This window comes from Meleagris gallopavo, chromosome 1, assembly GCF_000146605.3.
Source record: "Meleagris gallopavo isolate NT-WF06-2002-E0010 breed Aviagen turkey brand Nicholas breeding stock chromosome 1, Turkey_5.1, whole genome shotgun sequence".
Taxonomy (NCBI): Eukaryota; Metazoa; Chordata; class Aves; order Galliformes; family Phasianidae; genus Meleagris; species Meleagris gallopavo.
Window position 1 is genome coordinate 6,988,083 of NC_015011.2, and position 16,094 is coordinate 7,004,176.

Genomic DNA, 16,094 nt, shown 5'->3' on the forward strand with positions numbered 1-16,094 from the left:
CTCAAATGGCGGCGCTGAGGCTGGTGCCGAGGCTGAGGGTTAGGGCCGTGCTTCTCCGCCAGCCCAGGCGCTGCCGGGCGGCGTTTGGAGGCGGGGTGCGAAAGTGGGGAGAAGCTGGGAGAGCCCCACGGCGCGGGGGTCGGGAATGGGGGCGGTGCGGGTTTGGTGTTAAACTTCTTTCGCTTCATCTCGGTATCTGTAATAAAGGGCAACCTGCGGGAACGCCTTTAAAGCGCCCGGTTTCCCCTCTCTCCGGCTATGGTTGGGGTATCGTAGAATCGCAGAATGGCCTGGGTTGAAAAGGACCGCGGTGAGCATCTAGTTTCAAACCCTCCCCCTCCCCTTTCCCCGCTATGTGCAGGGTCGCCAACTTCCAGACCAGGCCCAGAGCCTAAGCTTCTGGCTTTTATCTGCTTCATTTCGTTATTTCTTATCTGGCAAAGATGAGGAAGTTGCTCGGGGCTTTGAGTGGGTTCTGAAATGTGTTACTCTGCCAGGATCAGGGTTTGCATCCAGGAGCAGGACCAAGCTTCCCAGCATCACCGTTACACACCACGGTGCACATTCAGGCGAGCTTTTCCTTTATTTCCTTCTTCCCTCCTCACCCCCCCCTTCCTTTTGAGATCTCTGTATTCTTGACTGTGTATTCAGGCACAGTGAAGTGTGTTACACTTAGATCTTTGGCTCACACTATTTGTGAGCTTTTATTCACCATTGTTTAGATCTACCTGGCTGTTGTAAGTAATACACCATGGCGATCTAGAAAATCCTTTTTGTTTGCCAGCACTGCTCTGGCAATAGATGCAATTAATTCCTTGACAGCATGGTTAAAGTCCAGCTGCAAAAACAGAAGACCACCTAGCAAGAAGGTGGTTGCTTCTACTTCAGAAGCAGCAGCAACTTCATGCTTGCTTTCTGGACATTTAATAGAACTGTTGGATACAATGATCTTAAAGGATCCCTTCCAACTTTGGATATTCTATGGGGATAGCTTTAAACTGAAAGAGGGGAAGTGTAAGTTAGATGTTAGGTTCTTTATTTAGAGGGGTTGTGAAGCTGTGTATGCCCTGTCTCTGGAGGCGTTGGTCCCTGGGCTGCCTGGTCTGATCACAGAATCACAGAAACACCAAGGTTGGAAAAGACTTACAAGATCATCCAGTCCAACCATCCACCTATCACTAATAGTACTCGCTAAGCCATGTCCCTCAACACATCATCCAGACGTTCCCTGAACACCTCCACGGTGATGGGGGGCAACCAGCCCATGGCAGGGAATTGGACCTAGGTGAGCTTTGAGGTCCCTTCCTTCTATGATTTTATGAAACATTTACCATGTGTCTGTACTGTTTCTTACTGTTTCTAATAGTCCCCCCCCATTTGTGAGAACTAGTGCTGTGTTTGTTCACCTGTCTAACATAAAGCAGCAGAGCTGTGGTTTTATCTCGTGCCTTCTACAATTAGCATTCCAAATTTGATTGTTATCGTAAATTCCTGCCTCTTTATAATGGTGAAAAAGTTGATTGCTTAATGCTTCAAATGAGACTGGATTTACATGAAAGAAAAGAAATTCTCTTAGTACACTTCAGTCTTAGGAAGATTCTTATCCGTACCCATACTTGTGCCTCAGGGCTGTTTCCTGTTATTGGGAAGGGGAGACACTTTCTTGTTTTGTCTTTCCTTTTGAAGCAGTGCTAATTTCACTTTGCGTGTTTTTGACATTTAAACATGCTCAGTGCTTTTTATGAAAATATCAATGGGTAGGCTAGCACTCATGGAGTTCTGCCAAATGTAAATCAGTGTGCATCGATGTAAATGAGAACAGTTTGTCCCACTGACTACAGCATATTCCCATTTTTGTGATGGCCTGCTTCCTTAATTACCACAAATGAGTACAACTTCATTGTTCTTGCAGAGCTGCAATCTCACGTTCATACAGTTTAATAAATCTTTGTGTACGTTGAACTCCAGTCCCTGGGTCCTTGTGTTTGATATCTGTGCAGTTTGGTCCCCTTCTTACGTTCTTGCTGCAGCTGTTGGAAGTCAGTTCCTCTGTGACTTTGATTTAGATTGGAGTGGAACCCATGCAGTGTGGGAAGAAAGTTTTGTGGGTTTTATTTATTTATTTATTTATTTTCATCAAATAATAGCATAAAAGAATTGGCTCTAGTCAAACAGCAACATTTCCTGATTGTGCATCAGAAGTGTTGACCTTACTAAAGTCGTGGTATGGAATACAGTAAACATTCAGGCTTTATTAAATAGAAGATGTGTAGTATTCTGGAATGACATTGTTTCCATTGTGTCACTCTTGAGTGAATGCACTGAAATCCCAGCGCATCCTATGTACCAGTGGGAACGCTCACTTCAATAGCTGAAAGCCTCCTTTAGTGTGCTTTAATTCTTGCCTCATTCAGAGTTCAGTGAAATATACTTTTTGCCTGATGTAAAGAGCACAACCTTTTATGCAATTGCTTTTTGAAATGTTAAAAGATACCCACCAGTTCACAGAAGCAGTAAGATTCGGTTAATAACAAGGCATCGTGACAGAAGCTTGTCTGCATGGAAGAATATTACTTCTTACAAGCACTTAACTTTCATAGCCCACAGAACAATCGGGTCCATCTGCCTGATGAAAATGATTAAGAATTACAGAAATTTTGTATTAAAATATTCTTTTTTTTTTTCTCAGTATAAAATAAACTGTTATTTTGTGCCTAGACCTGATGTTTGTTTTTTAAAGCTGGTAAGAACTGCTGTATTATGTAGTGTAAAACAACACTGGTGTTCTATATTAAAGAATTCTTGTGGGCAAAATATTCTCATATCTCTTTAGTTGTGCACTGAATCCTATTTAAAGTTGTCAGGAACTGTGAAAAGTGTTAGCTTTGGTAAACACACCCAACAGTCTTATCAAGGCACTATAAGGTGCTTATTCAATTTGCATTTATTTCTCAACTGTTAGCTTAGAAATAGAAAAATCTTCAGTCTTCACTGCATTTAATTATATCCATCCACACTGTTAATGTGCGTGTGTTCAGCACTATTCCCTTTCCCCACAAGCTAACACCCTCCTCCAGAACATAAAATTAATGATAGATTTGTATCTCTAAAGAAAGCAGTGAAATCCAGGATGAAGAAACGTCCTGGGCCACACATTTACAGTGAAAGAGTTTCTTTTACATAGAAAGCAGTGCGTTTTCAAAATGATATTCACGTATTCTCAGTGATGTTATAAAAATAAGGTGACTTTTGGAAGTGAAGGGACTGCTTGTTACAGTCTCACTTATTTAAAAACTATTGGCTGTCGTTAACTTTGTTGCTAACTCTTCCAATAGCAGATGTGTGGCTGACATGCAGGTGTACAAATTAAATGGAATTGCACGGCCCATTCCAGAAGATCTCTCTGGTGGTGCAGCATTATCTCGCATGGCCTCGGCTGTCAACCTGCAAGAAATAGAAGACCTGGAGGCCAAAGCAGCCATGTGAGGGCACTGTCTCCAGGAGCAGTGTTGTGCTTTCTCCGCTGCACGCCCCATACGCTTCAGGTGGTCCCCTCCTTTATCATATTGGATGGGTCTCCAGCATATGTTCTGTTGTTACTCAGCTGGAAGCCAGTGATTATTGTGAAGGCTGGAGATTTGCAAGGCTCACTTGTCTTGTAGGTTAGTGCTGGTGTCCATTAGTTTACCTTATATTTGTGCGTTTAAATTAATAAAAAAATAACGTCCAAAAGACCCACTTGGCTTTGACTTCATGTTCTATAAAGTGAGGTTTTTTTTGTGAGGTTCCAGCTGATCCATTAAAGCTGATTTGAATTTTTTTACTCAAGTGAAGAATTTGGCTCTTCCTCACTTTTCACCAAAGCCGAATTATGTGTATTAGTCAGGGAAGTTGACATATGCTAAACATGGAGCATCAAACACAGAAGGTGATTCTGTTTCTTGGAGAGCCTGCACCTGCTGTTGGGATGAACCACTCTTGGGAGAATGGCAGAAGGTTACAAAAGCCCTGCTCAGGCCAGGGGTTACATCAAGGGATGTTTCTTTCCTAGCAAATCTCAACTTCTGGGACAACACTGTGCACATCTTTCTGTGCTTTTTAAGGAGTACTTGGGTTCTCAATGCTGTTGTTAGATGTGCCTCAGCAGTAGTCTGTCTGGATTTCTGTTCCAGCTCTGTGTAGCAGCTGCTGGTCGTGGTGTACCTTCCTCCTCAGCTGCAGTGGAGATCTCAGGTTTGGATGAACAACGTTCTCCACAGTAAAGTTATCCAGAAAGTACATATGAGTTCTTCACCTTCTAGATTTAAGGTTTCCTCTTTTGGTTCTTAACAGTCAGTGCTTTGGCCATGCAGCAAACATCACAACCAGTAAAGACCTGCCATGGCTTTGTCCTTCTGAGAAAATACTGCACTACTTCTGTAATCTTTCGTGCTGGTGACTACCTACAGCCAGCTTTTCTGGTGCTTACGTTCATTCTTTGGTGCAGAAGAAGCACTAGCAGTTACTTGTATGCAGGGAAGGAGAATCAAACTTTGCACCTTAGCACTCCGTAAATAGCTCAGCTATGAGCAGTATGAGTACAGAAGTATTTCTCAGAGTTGACTGGCTTTACAAGGTTATGTAACAGTAAAATTAATAAATGAGAAATGTTACAAATAATAAAGGGGCAAATAGTAAAAGATGCTGAAAAGCAACAGCTTAGGTTTCTATTCCAAAAATAAAAAGAACAACAAAGTAGATCTGAAATGCTCCTGAGTATGAATGTTGAGTGTTATTTTAAATAGAATGGTAGCTTTGAAACTACCAGATTTTACTCTGTGCAATGTATAAGTATGCAGAAATGGCAATGGCAGGTAAATCTCTTTTAACTCTGGAATTATTCTTGTAAAAGAACAGATGGAGATTTGTCATTCTCTGTGGGGTTTTGATGGACTGTTTGAGAAAAAGGCAGCAGCATTAAGGGCAAGGTGGCAGTCTGAAGGAAACTAACGCTTGCATTGCTCTTTCAGGTTTGAGTATGAGCACAGTTGAAGAAGAGTCTGACACAGTGACAGTAGAAACAGTGAACTCCGTGACTCTGACTCAGGACACTGAAGGAAACCTCATACTTCATTGCCCTCAAAACGGTATTGAATTGTATTGCGTGGTATTATTTCTTCTTTTTTTTCATTGATCTTTCTATGATTCTTGCCTGCCTCCGAATTAGACAAGCTATTGGGATTCTGCTGAGATTAATTCTGTTTTAGTTTAAAGAAGGATGAAGTGTCATACGAAGCGTAAGCCCCAAAATTTTGTAGGTATGTGCCTGACAAGGCTATAACTGTTCTCATTTATTTCAGTGGAAATGCGTTCTTAGAACTGAGCACACGCACAGATTTCCATGGGCTTAAGGGTTTTGTTATGCAACAGAGAGTTCAAGGATAACGACCTGTGGAATTTATGAAGTAAACTTAATGGAATATTTATGTGAATTGTTACTGCCCATAACTGATGTTAAGGTCCTGGGCAGTAATAAGCATCTCAACCAACCTCTCACAATTGCTTCTGCTTTTTGATTTGGTCATTGTCCAGTTTTTCTCAAGGCCTTCACTTTGCAGACCTAAAGGGACCCATGTATGTTTTTGTTGCTAGAAACTGATGAAGTAAACTCTGAAGACAGCGCCGAACCTCCACACAAAAGGCTTTGCTTGTCAGAGGATGACCAGAGCCTTGATGACTCAGCTCCCTGCATTTCTGTTGTTGCAGTTCCAAGTAAGTTGTTTTAAGTTGAAGCAGTTGTTTCTATCGGTAAGAGTTAAAAGTTAACTCTTTGGATTGTAAGCTGAATATCTTGTGTTCGTTTACAAATTCTATTAATGCATGTTTATATTTTTTGCCTCTTAGAGTCTTTGATGTTTTGCAGCAACTTGTATCTACAGTAGAATGAGGAATGGTTTTAAACTGAGAAAGGGGAGGGTTAGGTTAGATATTAGGAAGAAGTTCTTCACTCAGAGGGTGGTGAAGCACTGGAACAGGTTGCCCAAGGAGGTTGTGGATGCCCTGTCCCTAGATGCTTCAAGGCCAGGCTGGATGTGGCTCTGGGCAGCCTGGTCTGGTGGTTGGTGACCCTGCACATAGCAGGGAGGTTGAAACTAAATGATCATTGTGGTCTTTTTCAGCTCAAGCCATTCTGTTATTCTGTGATACTGGCAAAATAAATCTGCGTTATAGATAGAGGACTGCAGGTACAGGTGTATTGTTTAAGTGCCAGGATAAGAATGCTACCAAAAGGTTTGAATGGTGTCTCTGAGTAATTGGAGAATCCTGAAGATAGGGCAGGAAAGGAAGCATTAATAAAATAAATGTTCTATTTACGTGTTTCAAATTAGTTTTTTTGGTTGTATTCACATGAAAAGCTAATGGTTTCTGTACCCATATTTAAGTTTTATGAACAGAAAGAGTTGATAATCATTGTGATCAACAATTAAATACCAAATAAGGCCTCTTAAAAATTTTTCAGGACTAAGGTGGCAGTTGGTAAAACCCATATAACATGCATAAAAATGTTACAGAAGTAAGGTATACAACTGACTTTCCTATTCTGAAGTTTCAGAAAATGATCAGAGCTTTGAGGTGACCATGACTGCTACCGCTGAGGTAGCTGAAGATGAGATTAACGAAGGAACTGTTACTCAGATTCAGGTACAGTAAAACTTCAAAATTGACCTATTTCGTGTATTTTGTTACAGAAATTGAAATGAAAATGGAAACAAAGAGCAGAAAAGTCTTATTGGATGAATAAGGTTACTTTTAGTATGAAACTGATGCATTTGAGGACAGGCCTTGTTTGTAAACATAAGAGTGCAGTTGGATCATTTTATACATATAAGAGGTTATTCAAATCTAGCTTTCCTCCCAAAAAGCAGTACAGTAAACAGTGATAGATGTTAACCTCCATTGCTGATTATTTGCTCTGTGGTAATCAGCATAGAATAAAACAAGATTATGTTATTTCTGCTGTGTTGTTTTTTTCAGTTATAAATTTATAGCACAGGCAGGCTTGTCACCAGTCCTAATGGTCATGCTCTGTTTTCATTGTGAGTGTACCATATTTAAAAGGTCTATACTGGAGAACTTGGTTACAGTCTTCTTTCCACCAAAGCCCACGATACTTCTTCTGTTCACTATAATTTAAACAGTATGAAGACTGCTGTATAGTTAATTCCCACAGCATCTGTCCAGTAAGATGCTAAATCTTACTTTACATGAAAGTGAATTTAAGTGAATTTACTTTTAATGCTACATCTGGTACTTTCTGAGCATTCAACAGGATAACTAGGTGTAATGGTTTCCTTTTCCTTTAAGTTATGTCTCCATGTTAGATGGAAAGTGATAGAAAGAATGGAAGATTTCATTCCACTTCATTCTTGTCTTTTCAAGATTCTTCAGAATGAACAGCTGGATGAAATCTCTCCAATGGGCAATGAAGAAGTGTCAGCTGTTAGTCAAGCCTGGTTCACAACCAAAGAGGATAAGGATTCCCTGACAAATAAAGGTAGGACACTTAAATTCTCTGTAGGAATGTAAGCTTTTCAGAATGCCCTTGAGAACATTTTGCAGGTTGCATAAAGTAATCTCTGGTCTGGGTTTTTTAGTGTAGATACTTGAGAAGGCCAGTTCTAAAACTGCAGAGAAATTTAATCCATTAAGTCTTCACCATCTCTCTTACACTTTATATGCAAGAAAGCTGGAACTCCAGATACTTGGAAAGGAAGAGAGGCTATCCTTGAAGTGATCAAAGTATTTCTAGTGGCCGTGTAGAGAACTGCTGTGGGTAATGTCTTTCAGCACAGATGAGGCACATGGTTGTGTGTTGGCTCCATTTGCCTGGTTGGGAGATGGGAAGCACCAGTCACAGGGTAGGTACTTGTGAAAAAATGAATTTCTGAACTTGTGCACAGATCAATACTGAAATAAACACTGCTACTCCTAAAACTACCAGCTGACAATATTCTTCCCTTTCCAAATGCATGGTCATGTAGCAGTTCAGCAGTTGCTGAGCTTCAGAGGTTTGTTGTTGATTTTTATTTTTATTTTTTTGGTACCTCCAACCTCCCAGGCATGCCTAAGCAACTTACATCATGTCAGATGAATACACCTCTCCAAATTCCTCAGTTTTTCCCCTGTTTGTCTTATCCTGACCTTACTGCTTTGCAGAAAAAAAACCTCTCTTCTATCAGTACAAAGCAAAATCCTTTGTTGTTAAAAAACTTGAGAGGAAGACAGTGGTTTTCTCTCACAGAAGCAAATGGTCCCTTACACAATGATTTCTACTCCAGAGCGCTGCTGAGTCTGTGAAAAAATACGGATGAGGCATGAAAAGTCCTGGTGTTTGATATGGAAAACTAGGAGGGAGCCAAGCAGTTCTGTCCATGTCTGTTATACTCACTGTCATGTTACTGCAAGTAATGTTACAAGCACATTACTACATTTCTGTGCTCTGGGATGAGAGAGAGTACAGAGATTACCGTCTTTTCGATAGCTAATGGTGAAGAACTTATGTTGAGAGTAGCACATTCTCAGCTCTGACTGAAGGAGCAAGTACTGGTGATGTGGCAGAAAAATGGCTGCATGTGGCTTGATGACCTTATATTTGATGAGTATCCTGCAAAACATGTCAAAAACTTACCGTGTTTGGTCCTTTTTTTTGTAGTTTTCTCACAGCCATATCAACTGACATCACAAGTAGCATCTTACAGTTGTGGATGAATGAGGGCACTAAATGTGGTGATTTTAATTAAGAGAAATAGCATAGGGAAGACCTTTCCAATGAAATATACTTAGCAAATTATTTGTGAAACTATATGAGCTGAACCTCTTCTGAGGTCTCCATGAAATCAGCTCTGGAGGAATCTCTCTGCTTATCTCCTCTTAGACAAGCTGGAAGTTTGACATGTTGCTTGAGCTTATAACTATCTCCACTGTTAAGAATGCCCACAGGTCGTGGAGAAAAGAAAGCAAGATAAGCTTGGCTCTAAATGTACAAACATGAAGTACAAAAATAGACTTCCTTTCCTAAAATAGTAGGGTGTTAAAGGTTATTCCATGTAAAGAAGTACCTGTGTCCCTTCAGAGGTCAATGCTTTGATAATGGCATGAATCACAGCTAGAGTAGTAAGTTCTGCCTCTGTAGCTTTGGAAGAGGAGTTTGAAATCGTCAAGCACAGGCAAGAGTATTCTCTCATCAGTTTGAACAGAATTAATAATAATGCCTGTACTTTGAATTTAAGTAAATAGTCTTTTGGTGTGTACTGCTTCTCAGCTCTGGTAATTAGCAAGCTGAGAAGAAAGTACCATGATTTCTCTGAGCAGAGATGGGCAGGTAGCCAGCACTCATCAGGATGTAAACTGGGTCACCAGCATAATCTTAATTATAAGTGATCCTTGCTATTAAGTATGTTATGAGGGGAAAAAGAGGAAGCTATGCATAAATTCAAGGGGGGAATGTCTTAATGTTTTATTGAAACCAATCCTTGGAATTTTTTCTTTGAGTAATGCGAATTGTTTTTACTTTCAGAGCTTAGCTGACTAAGGGCATAGACAGGACGCATAACATTTATTTCTATTGATTTGCCACTTTTATTTGGGAAATAAAACACTCGACATGAGTCTTTCTTTTGTCTGTGGCCACTGGATTACTATTCCAATGGAAAAAAAAAGAGAATGCCTCTCTGGAAGGCACTGGTAGATAGCACTACTCACATGCTGGGAAGCAGTAAGGTGTGTAAGAGAAGCCCACAGTGCTGCCAATTCCCAAAGTAATATTATGAGTTACATTTTAAGTTCCAGCTTTTGGAATCATCTGAGTGTATAGTAATTTCTGTCAATTTCAAGACAGAATCTTTCTAGTTTTTCAAGTTCCAGGTTTTAAGGTGTCTACTTTTTTTTGTTTGTTTGTTTTTCAAGTTGGGTATTAGGAAAAATTTCTTCTCAGAAGGAATGGTAATGCATTGGCACACTGCTCAGGGAGGTGGTGGAGTCACCATCCCTGGAGGTATTCAAGAAGTGTGGAGATGTGGCACAGAGGGATGTGGTTAGTGGGCATGGAGGGGATGGGTTGATGGTTGGACTACGTGGTCGTAGTGGTCTTTTCCAACCTTAATGATCCTGTGATAGTTTTGTTTGAAGAGAGACCCTGAAAACATGAGCTGACAGCACATAAAGAGAGCAGTGTTATTTTCAAAAAATAAAGGTTTGGACGAGGCATCTGATTTGCTTGATTTAAATATTTCTTGGTAGTTGACAAGTCACTAAGTATCGTTTATCAGTTTTGAAATAACATCTGTTTGAAACCAATTCTAGTTAAAATACCTAAAATTACTACTCCTTTTTCTTTCTTAATTCATTGCAGTAATGAGGGATGTGTTTTCTGATATATTGCTTTGCTGACTTTCACTTCAGTTTCATTTCTGTTTTAAGGCCATAAGTGGAAGCAGGGGATGTGGTCAAAGGAAGAAATTGACATTTTGATGAGTAACATTGAACGTTACTTAAAGGTATGTGTTAGAGTACGTTATCTGCCTGTTGGTATAGCTGTGCTGCTACTAGAAATCAATTTCCTTCAGCACTTTACAGAATGTGCAATACATGATTCTATTCTATTTCTACATAGTAGAAATTGTCATTACCTACTTGAAATACCTAAGATAGTTGTACACAAGATTTAAGACTACAGAATGAACATTGCGAAGATAATTTTCCTTACTAATTGTTCAGTTAACTTCCAGACTTGATACCATGTCTTACCTGTTTTTACAATGCTAACAGGATATCTGTCTTCTTTCTTACCCTTAATATACCAGCATTATAGCTCAGCATAGAAATAGGCATGCAGTTAACATGCCAACGGTGATAATTGCCAGTAAGTCACATTTGTGGTTGGCTTACAGCTGAGAATATTTGAGCTTTCTTAGCATGTGCAGCTGCAAATCCGTAGGCTGGATATTACAGGTTCACCAGCCTTTATTTGAGGATTAGAATAGCTCTGAATTCAGTCTCCATTGGCATAGATATCCTTGGTGTTGGTTCTAGCAACTTGTGCCTACTCACATCTGTATTAGAACTTCTGCCACTAAATCGTTTATAGTGAGTAATACTTTTCTAAATCTAGATGAATGTTTTTAAGCCACTTAGATAACTGAGTTGCTGCTAATTTGTCTGATTCATACCTTCCCATTTACCTTCCTGCTTGTTTTTTGGAGATGTAGTACTTTAAATAAACAAACTGTTACGGTTTTTTTGTTGAAGCTGAGATGAAGCAAAAACTTTCCTTTTATACTTAATTCCATTGGCTTTTTGTATTAAAATCTGCTTGCAATTTCCATTAGAAGAAGAAGAGTAGCTTTTAGATCAAGAATATCTAAAGTTAAGTAACAAATTGTTAGAGCTGTTTGACAACTTCGCCTTGTATGACACCAAGCTAATTCTATTATGATGTTCAACTTTTGATAATAAAATATGTTGGACAGATTTTACATGGAGGAAGGTTAGAGCTTCAGTTTCTGCCCAGGTTTCAGTGTTAAAAGCCAAATGTTCAAGACTTTTATTTAAAGCAGCTGATTTATAAATACTCAGTTAAAATCATGGGCTTCCTTATTTGGAATACTTAGAAAACTTCATAATGGTATGTGAAGCTTCAGTTCTTAAATGTTCTGCTTGAGCTCTAGGAGTCTTCATCTAAGCTTTTTTTTAAATACTTTCCTCTAGGCCCGTGGAATAAAAGATGCCACTGAAATTATATTTGAAATGTCAAAAGATGAAAGAAAAGATTTCTACAGGACAATAGCTTGGGGTCTGAATCGGCCTCTCTTTGCTGTTTATAGAAGAGTTCTTCGCATGTATGATGACAGAAACCATGTTGGAAAGTATGAAAACCTCTAATGCTGCATGGTTTTATTGGTATGAGTAGAGTCATTTGTTTAATGTTTGACATGTTACGCATGACACAGAAGATACTAGCCAAACAGACCCAGCTCTTCCTGATCATAAGTGACCTCTGCTGAATTCTGCTTGAACAACCGTGCTAATAGTTAAGTTGATGGTATCCACAACTTAAAAGGCAGACTGCAGAGGGGATTCTGATGCAATTAGAAGACTTTGACACAAGCATGGATCTGCTGAGGTATAGTTTCTTCCTAGAACTGTGACCTTGAGCTAATTGCTCTTAATCCGTCTGCCCTTAGTTTCCCTGTCTGTAAAGCAGTGGGTATGGTGCGATCTGGAAGTGCTGCTAAGGACACGTGGTTTTAGTTTTTAAAGATGATTGGAAAGTAAAATATTATCCCAATGGTGATTTTTTTTTTTTAATTGGTTCCTGCCTTATGCTGGTTGTATACTGAGACAGAAAGGAAAGAAAGTAGTTGTTTGTTTCAGAGACTAACAGATGACATTCTGATTGTGTTTTTTAAAGTGACTTCACTGAGAATGGAGATTTTCAGTGGCAAATGAGAGAAATTTTAGACCAGATTGCCTTAGAAATGCACTGGCGTGGTAAATGACAGTTGTTCTTTGAGTTCTCTCCAGGCATTCTGTCATTGTCTCTTAGAGCTGAAATTCTTGGTAATTGAATTTCATTGTAATTAAAACTTACTGTGTGGTTAGTAAAACAAAAATATTTGTGTTGTATGCTTTCTGTTTAAAATGATGTCTTTTTGTTCACCTGTTTTGTAGGTATACACCTGAGGAAATTGAAAGGCTTAAAGAGTAAGTCTTATTAACGAGGTCATATTGAGTACTTTGGGTGGTTGTAACTGGTTGTTTTGTTGTATGAAAGCACTTAAAGTTGCTTATGAAGTCAGGTGAATCACCTATAAAATCAGGTGTAAATTTGAGTTCTTCACCTACCAGAAGGTTGTGGCTGCTAAATTTATCTGAAGATAAATTAAATATAAATTTTAATTATTTTTTAGTGTGAATTCAGTACTTAAGTAACATGCAGCAAAGCCTGAAATAAGCCTTCTGCTGAAACGAGTCATGTTTCAGATTTTTACAAGCACAGTGAAGCTCAGTTGTGATTGTGTTTGTGAAAAACAGCGATTCTTTTCTTCAGGAAACTCCTGCAAAGGTTGTCTGTAAAGAAATTCACTGGTCATGGGTAGGATTTCCCTATGAAGTATGAGAGAGAGACATAAATTAGTCAATAAGGCTTTTTGGTTTTGTCATGAACCCAGTAGATGAAGAGGGAAGGGCAGCAGGCTTTATCTCCTCTTAGAGCTTGAAGAAAACAGTTTGAAGAAAGCCCTTGCTGGGCTGAAGGAAGGCAGAGGGTTCATTGCATTGTGTTGATGGATTTGTTTAGGTCGGTTTAGTTGGTTTGTCACTCGCAAGATGCCTGTGGCTCCAGTTGTGTCCGGAATACTCATGGCTCTACATGTTAAGTAACCTTGCAGGAAAATAATAGTTAAAATTATGAGTATGATTGTGCAGTATTTTGCCTCATTTAAGTTGTAGCTTGCCTGGATTTTGATTAGACATTACTTAGATTTTTCAAGCAGTCTCTATACCACTTTAAAAAAAATCAGGGAACCTGTGTAGAAGGGATATTGCATGTTTAGATAAACTTTCATACTGTGCTTACGCAATAATTATGCTTCACAACGCACCTGAGTGACAAATAGATAATAAGTTATAGATACTTCCTTTAAAAGCAAGTATTCTGAGGCTTAGCTGTGCCACTTGAGAAGATTTCTAGTGATATATAGAAAAATTATCAGTGATAACAGAAAATATATTAAAAATTCTGTACAGTAGTATCAAAGTGACTTCTCATTCTGTTTTTAAGTTTGTGAAGTGCACATTTTTCCTACTTTTGTAGAGAGTTACTTTGGTAACCTCATAAACGGATATAGTGCTAATAGGGATGTTTCTCTTCAGACTGAGAATAAAGCACGGCAACGACTGGGCCACAATAGGAGCTGCACTGGGGAGAAGTGCTTCTTCTGTAAAAGATCGATGTAGATTGATGAAGGATACCTGCAACACAGGTGAGGTAAATGCCAGTCAGTGACATATTCCAGTTAGAGTTGTCCCATCTCTGCCTCTGTCAGTAACTGATTAGATACAAGGAAGAAATTCTTCATTATGAGGGTGGTGAGATACCAGAAGAGGTTGCCCATGGAAATTGCAGGTGCCCCATCTCTGGAAGAGTTCAGAGCCAGGTTGGGTGGGGCTTTGGCAACCTGATCCAGTGGATGGCTTTCCTGCTGGTGTTAGGAGGTTTGGTTTTGAGTTATCTTGGTTCCTTCCAACCTAAAGCATTCTGTGATTCTGTTTTCAGATGTGTAAATCTGGGCTGAGTGAGTAAAGTGTGAAATCTGGGGACCTTTTTTGGAATGCATTTAGTATAAGTTTCTGCTGTTTATCATCTTTAAGATAGTTCTGCAGTCAGTTATCCATCATGTTTATGCCACTGGAGCATATTTTATTGAAATGGATTAAAAATACTTTGCCTTGTATTGAGTGTTTATAGACATACACTTTATGTCTTTATATTTAATTAAGAGACAATTAAGAGACAGGAGCACTTAAGGAGTAAAGCATTGTTTATTTTGTAATTTATATATTTAAATGGAAGAAAAAACTTCATCAGAGCTCATGTAGTTATTGTAAGCTGGAGTTTTGTGTGTTTAATTTACTTCAACTCATGTAAGTCATGTAGCTTGGACCAGTTTGCTTTGATATTTTGGTAAGTTCTGTGTGGCTTCATTCATCCACAAGAAGAGAGGATATAACTTGACAATAGCATGGCAAAAATGAATTATGAACCCTAACCCTATTAGTTAAGAACGGATTACACTGTAAATTGTTGATAAATGAGAACAATCATACCTTCTTCACAAATCCATACTTGTATCTGGAATACAATGGTGATGTCACAGATCAGAACAGAGGTCATCTGCTGCTGGTTGAGCTGGAGGGCTTTTTTCTCTTTCAGGAAAGTGGACAGAAGAAGAAGAAAAGAGACTAGCAGAAGTAGTTCACGAGCTAACTAGCACAGAACCAGGTGACATTGTCACACAAGGTGTATCATGGGCTGCTGTAGCAGAACGGGTCGGAACACGCTCTGAAAAACAGTGCCGCTCTAAATGGCTCAACTATCTCAACTGGAAACAAAGTGGGGGGACTGAATGGACCAAGGAAGATGAAATAAATCTGATCTTAAGGTTTGTTATTTTAGTTGCTTTTAAAGGTTCAGAATATGTGATGCTAGCAGGATTCCATTGGGGTCCCTTTTGCTGATCTCTTAGAGTCTTAAAAATTTTAGAAGCTTCCAAAAGTCACTGCTGCATTTACAGTTCCCAGAGATTTATTATTGAACATATTTTTTGTTTTTGTTTTTTAGTGAATTTTAGTGCTCGTGAAAGGTGTCAGATTGAAAACCCTGGAGACTGAAGTCTTCTTTATTCCACAGAACAGGTACAGCACAGGCAGCGACCGTGCAAGCTTCCCACACATTGCCCCACCAATGCGCTTTAACCCTTAACTGGAGGGTAGTTCAGTCTCCCTGCCCATTCAGTCCTTGGCCTCTCTGCTGAGATGACCAACAAGGGTCAAGTGTGGTGGTGGTTTCTGTGATGTGGACATCTCGTCTACAAGGAACTAAACTGAGACTGCAAATTAATTTCATGTAGGCTGACAAACATTGATTGGATTTCAGCATTTTTGATGACTCCATTTTAACTGGCAACCTGGTAGTGAAAAGCTCAGTAACTTTGGAAATCTTTTGCTCTCTCCAGTCCTCCTCCCATTTCATATGCCTTTAACTCAGGCTTTTTAGCCAGTGGATTTTTATGGGTTCATAGTCGGGGGTGGGAATAAAAATCCTGGGCATATAAGGGAATCTAAAAATTATTTACAGAGCACTATTCACTGATTTCCTGAATTTGTTTGACCTGATCTCAAAATGAGTAACCTGATTCTGCGTTTCAGTATGTGCTGGCTATAATTCTTAGTATTTATGCACAAGTGGTATCTATCTTTTTAACTCTTAGTACAGTCATCCTTCAGGGTTGGTTTTGGTACCTTTTTCCTTTTTCTTTTAGCTATCAATATTCAGT

The 16,094-nt window shown here is 39.3% G+C and overlaps 1 protein-coding gene across 3 annotated transcripts in view; it reads left to right on the forward strand.

Moving 5' to 3' along the window:
- DMTF1 (cyclin D binding myb like transcription factor 1) overlaps positions 1–16,094 on the forward strand; it is a 33,472-nt gene that overhangs the window by 5,339 nt on the left and 12,039 nt on the right. The window contains exons 1-10 of one of the 3 annotated variants that reach the window (XM_031552763.1): positions 1,267–1,285; positions 5,010–5,126; positions 5,632–5,751; positions 6,587–6,681; positions 7,420–7,534; positions 10,459–10,535; positions 11,746–11,903; positions 12,709–12,741; positions 13,912–14,021; positions 14,972–15,200. In XM_031552763.1, coding sequence (XP_031408623.1) covers positions 5,018–5,126; positions 5,632–5,751; positions 6,587–6,681; positions 7,420–7,534; positions 10,459–10,535; positions 11,746–11,903; positions 12,709–12,741; positions 13,912–14,021; positions 14,972–15,200 — 1,046 coding nt within the window. In that variant the 5' untranslated portion in view covers positions 1,267–1,285; positions 5,010–5,017. Of the gene's footprint in view, positions 1–1,266; positions 1,286–5,009; positions 5,127–5,631; positions 5,752–6,586; positions 6,682–7,419; positions 7,535–10,440; positions 10,536–11,745; positions 11,904–12,708; positions 12,742–13,911; positions 14,022–14,971; positions 15,201–16,094 lie in introns of those variants that run through there. The other 2 variants (XM_019617117.2, XM_010716082.3) reach the window with 2 other exon arrangements.